At 34.5% G+C, this 2,500-nt stretch overlaps 1 protein-coding gene across 2 annotated transcripts in view; it reads left to right on the top strand.

Moving 5' to 3' along the window:
- Nucleotides 1-2,500, top strand: part of LOC115228809 (probable WRKY transcription factor protein 1) — a 62,326-nt gene that overhangs the window by 23,840 nt on the left and 35,986 nt on the right. For both annotated transcript variants that reach the window (XM_036500490.1, XM_036500489.1), the window contains exon 3: nucleotides 73-239. In XM_036500490.1, coding sequence (XP_036356383.1) covers nucleotides 73-239 — 167 coding nt within the window. The remainder of the gene's footprint in view (nucleotides 1-72; nucleotides 240-2,500) is intronic.

Genomic DNA, 2,500 nt, shown 5'->3' with positions numbered 1-2,500 from the left:
CCTCATAGCCACCATCATCCCCATGTGAAACACTGGTATTAACATTAATAAAATGATATCGAACATTTTCAGACGCAGATTCATTGGACGAGAACTTGTTAACCGAGATATTTAGTTTTCTAGATCAGAAAACTTTAATATTCACTTTACCTTTGGTTTGTAAGAAATGGAAAAGAGCGAGTTGCCATCCTTCGCTATGGCAATTAGTTGCTTTTTCCCATGGTCGCATGACAACGAACGTAAGAAAAATATTTCTTTTTTTCTGCTTTATTTTTATAATTTGTTTTATTCTCGCTTGAGCTGTTTTTCTTTCGGCGATGTTTTGCTTCTTGATCCAGCAAGTCAAACTACTGAAGTCAGTCAAGACCGGCATAATAAAATCAAAGTAAAATAATATACGATTGTACTCGACCGAATCAAGCAGTGAAAACTGAGAGGATATTTTTATTTGAAATTAAAAATTTGAATTGACTGAATGGAATTATGTGGTAGGTGATGTTTTGAATTAATACAATGAACACTGAAAGTACAATTAACTTCTTTGTGCTGTTGGCATTAATTCATAATTCAGAGTAGGCAGTAATGAACCAATGCTTCAATCACAACACACATGTACGGACGGAAAAACTTGGAACTGTTGAGTATGCAACCAAGATCAAAGTATAGGACGAGATTCTGTCTTCACTGGGTTGCATATCGCATTGCTTTGCCTCATAAAGCTTATATATTAGTGGGCAGCAGCTGTCTACAAACAATATCTTGTGAAGTAGCTTGTCGATAAAGAAGCAATCGATAACTGGTATAATTGTTCAAGATATAGATATATATATATATATATATATATATATATATCAAAGGCATTTTTTAAGACACCAGATTTTAGAAGTACCAATTTGTTATGCAGGGTTTCTTTCGCTCTCCCTGCCGAGTTTCCGGTAAACAACATTTTCTGCCGACTTCAGTTGTTTCATTTCCAGGATCACCAAGTGAAACAAGGCCTTACTCTTTTTATATACTAGTAAATCGTTTGGGTTTATGTTCAGATTAAAACCACAACTATTGTAACCACTAAACCTTTCATCTCACACCAATGAAAATGTATGCCCGAAGCAACGAGCTTCTTTTTTACTCGTGACATGTAATTTATTGTAATTAATTTGATTAGAATTCACTCAGGTGTGGTTCCCTAGTCTGCTGTGTGTGTCAGACATTGCCATTAAACAGACACTAGAACAGAGTCTGTTTTTACTGTTTTCTAAAATAGTTGTAGAGTTAAATATAAATTTTTAAAATTCGAAAAAATTTATTTTCAAAAAAGCTTAGATTTATGAGACAGATGAACGTGTGTGCGTGTATGTGCACACGCGCGTGGTACAGGAACAAGCTTTCATTCAAACTCTACCAAATAATCTTGTTAGTCCGAGTGTACGATGCATTTGTGCTGTGTAAAAAATCTATTGAGGAAACCAACATTTTGCGATGCATTCTGGGTTCTTTGAAGAATGTGAGAGATTAGTGTGATTAAAAATGGCAATGGTGTGTATCATTCATGAGTAGAAGATACAGAGTTTTTCATAAATAATTGGAATATATATTGAGCAAATTGCAATTTGAGCTAAGAGTTTATATTAGGTTAACAGAAACAACTGAACGAATCATTTAAAATGTAAAAGATGCACTCAATCGCTTTTGCCAAAACGTACTTTGATCTTTCTACGTGTTCTGAGTTTACGTATTCGACTTTGTTTTATGGTTTAAGGTTTAATAAAAAAAAAATGCGTACCAGTAATGTATTAATGGGATTCAAGTATCCAACAACTTCTGTTCCGCGAAACAAATTGCTTCGTTATTTCTAAGCCAAGTGAAATGAATATTTAATGAACAGAAGGCAGCAAGCTGGCAGAATCGTTAATACACCAGGCAGAACGCTTTGTAGTATTTTGTCCAAGGTTACGTTCTGAGGTCAAATTCTGCCGAGGTTTTTGCCGTCCATTCTTTCGGAGTCAATAAAATAAGTACCAGTTGAGCACTAGGGTCGGTGTAATCGACTTATCCCGTCCCTCAAAATTACTGGCCTTGTGTCTAAATTTGAAACCAATATTTAATGAGCAGTAAATTAGGGATTATTTTCTGACCCGACAATACTAAATCTGTAATATATTTGGTTAGTGTTTATATTGATATTGATAATGAGATTTCCTATTATTTGATGATATCTTATATATGAGGAACAAATATTTGGGCTGTATTTGTAATGAATTTGTCCTAAGAGGATTTAACAGCCACAGCTTCCCCCTAAAACAGATCGGATTTGCGGCTGTGAAATACCACCACGCTGAATCCCACTGGGAGATTACATCAGCACAGAAAACTATATTTTACATAGTGTTTTAAGATTTAGTTTATCTAATGTAATCCCATCCATCACCAACTCTAGTCGAATTTACAAACACATGACACCCAACTAGAATTAAAACTGAATTGCTCATTTAATACTCTA

The sequence above is a fragment of the Octopus sinensis genome, linkage group LG2 (assembly GCF_006345805.1).
Source record: "Octopus sinensis linkage group LG2, ASM634580v1, whole genome shotgun sequence".
NCBI lineage: Eukaryota > Metazoa > Mollusca > Cephalopoda > Octopoda > Octopodidae > Octopus > Octopus sinensis.
This window is presented reverse-complemented; position numbering and strand designations above follow the sequence as displayed.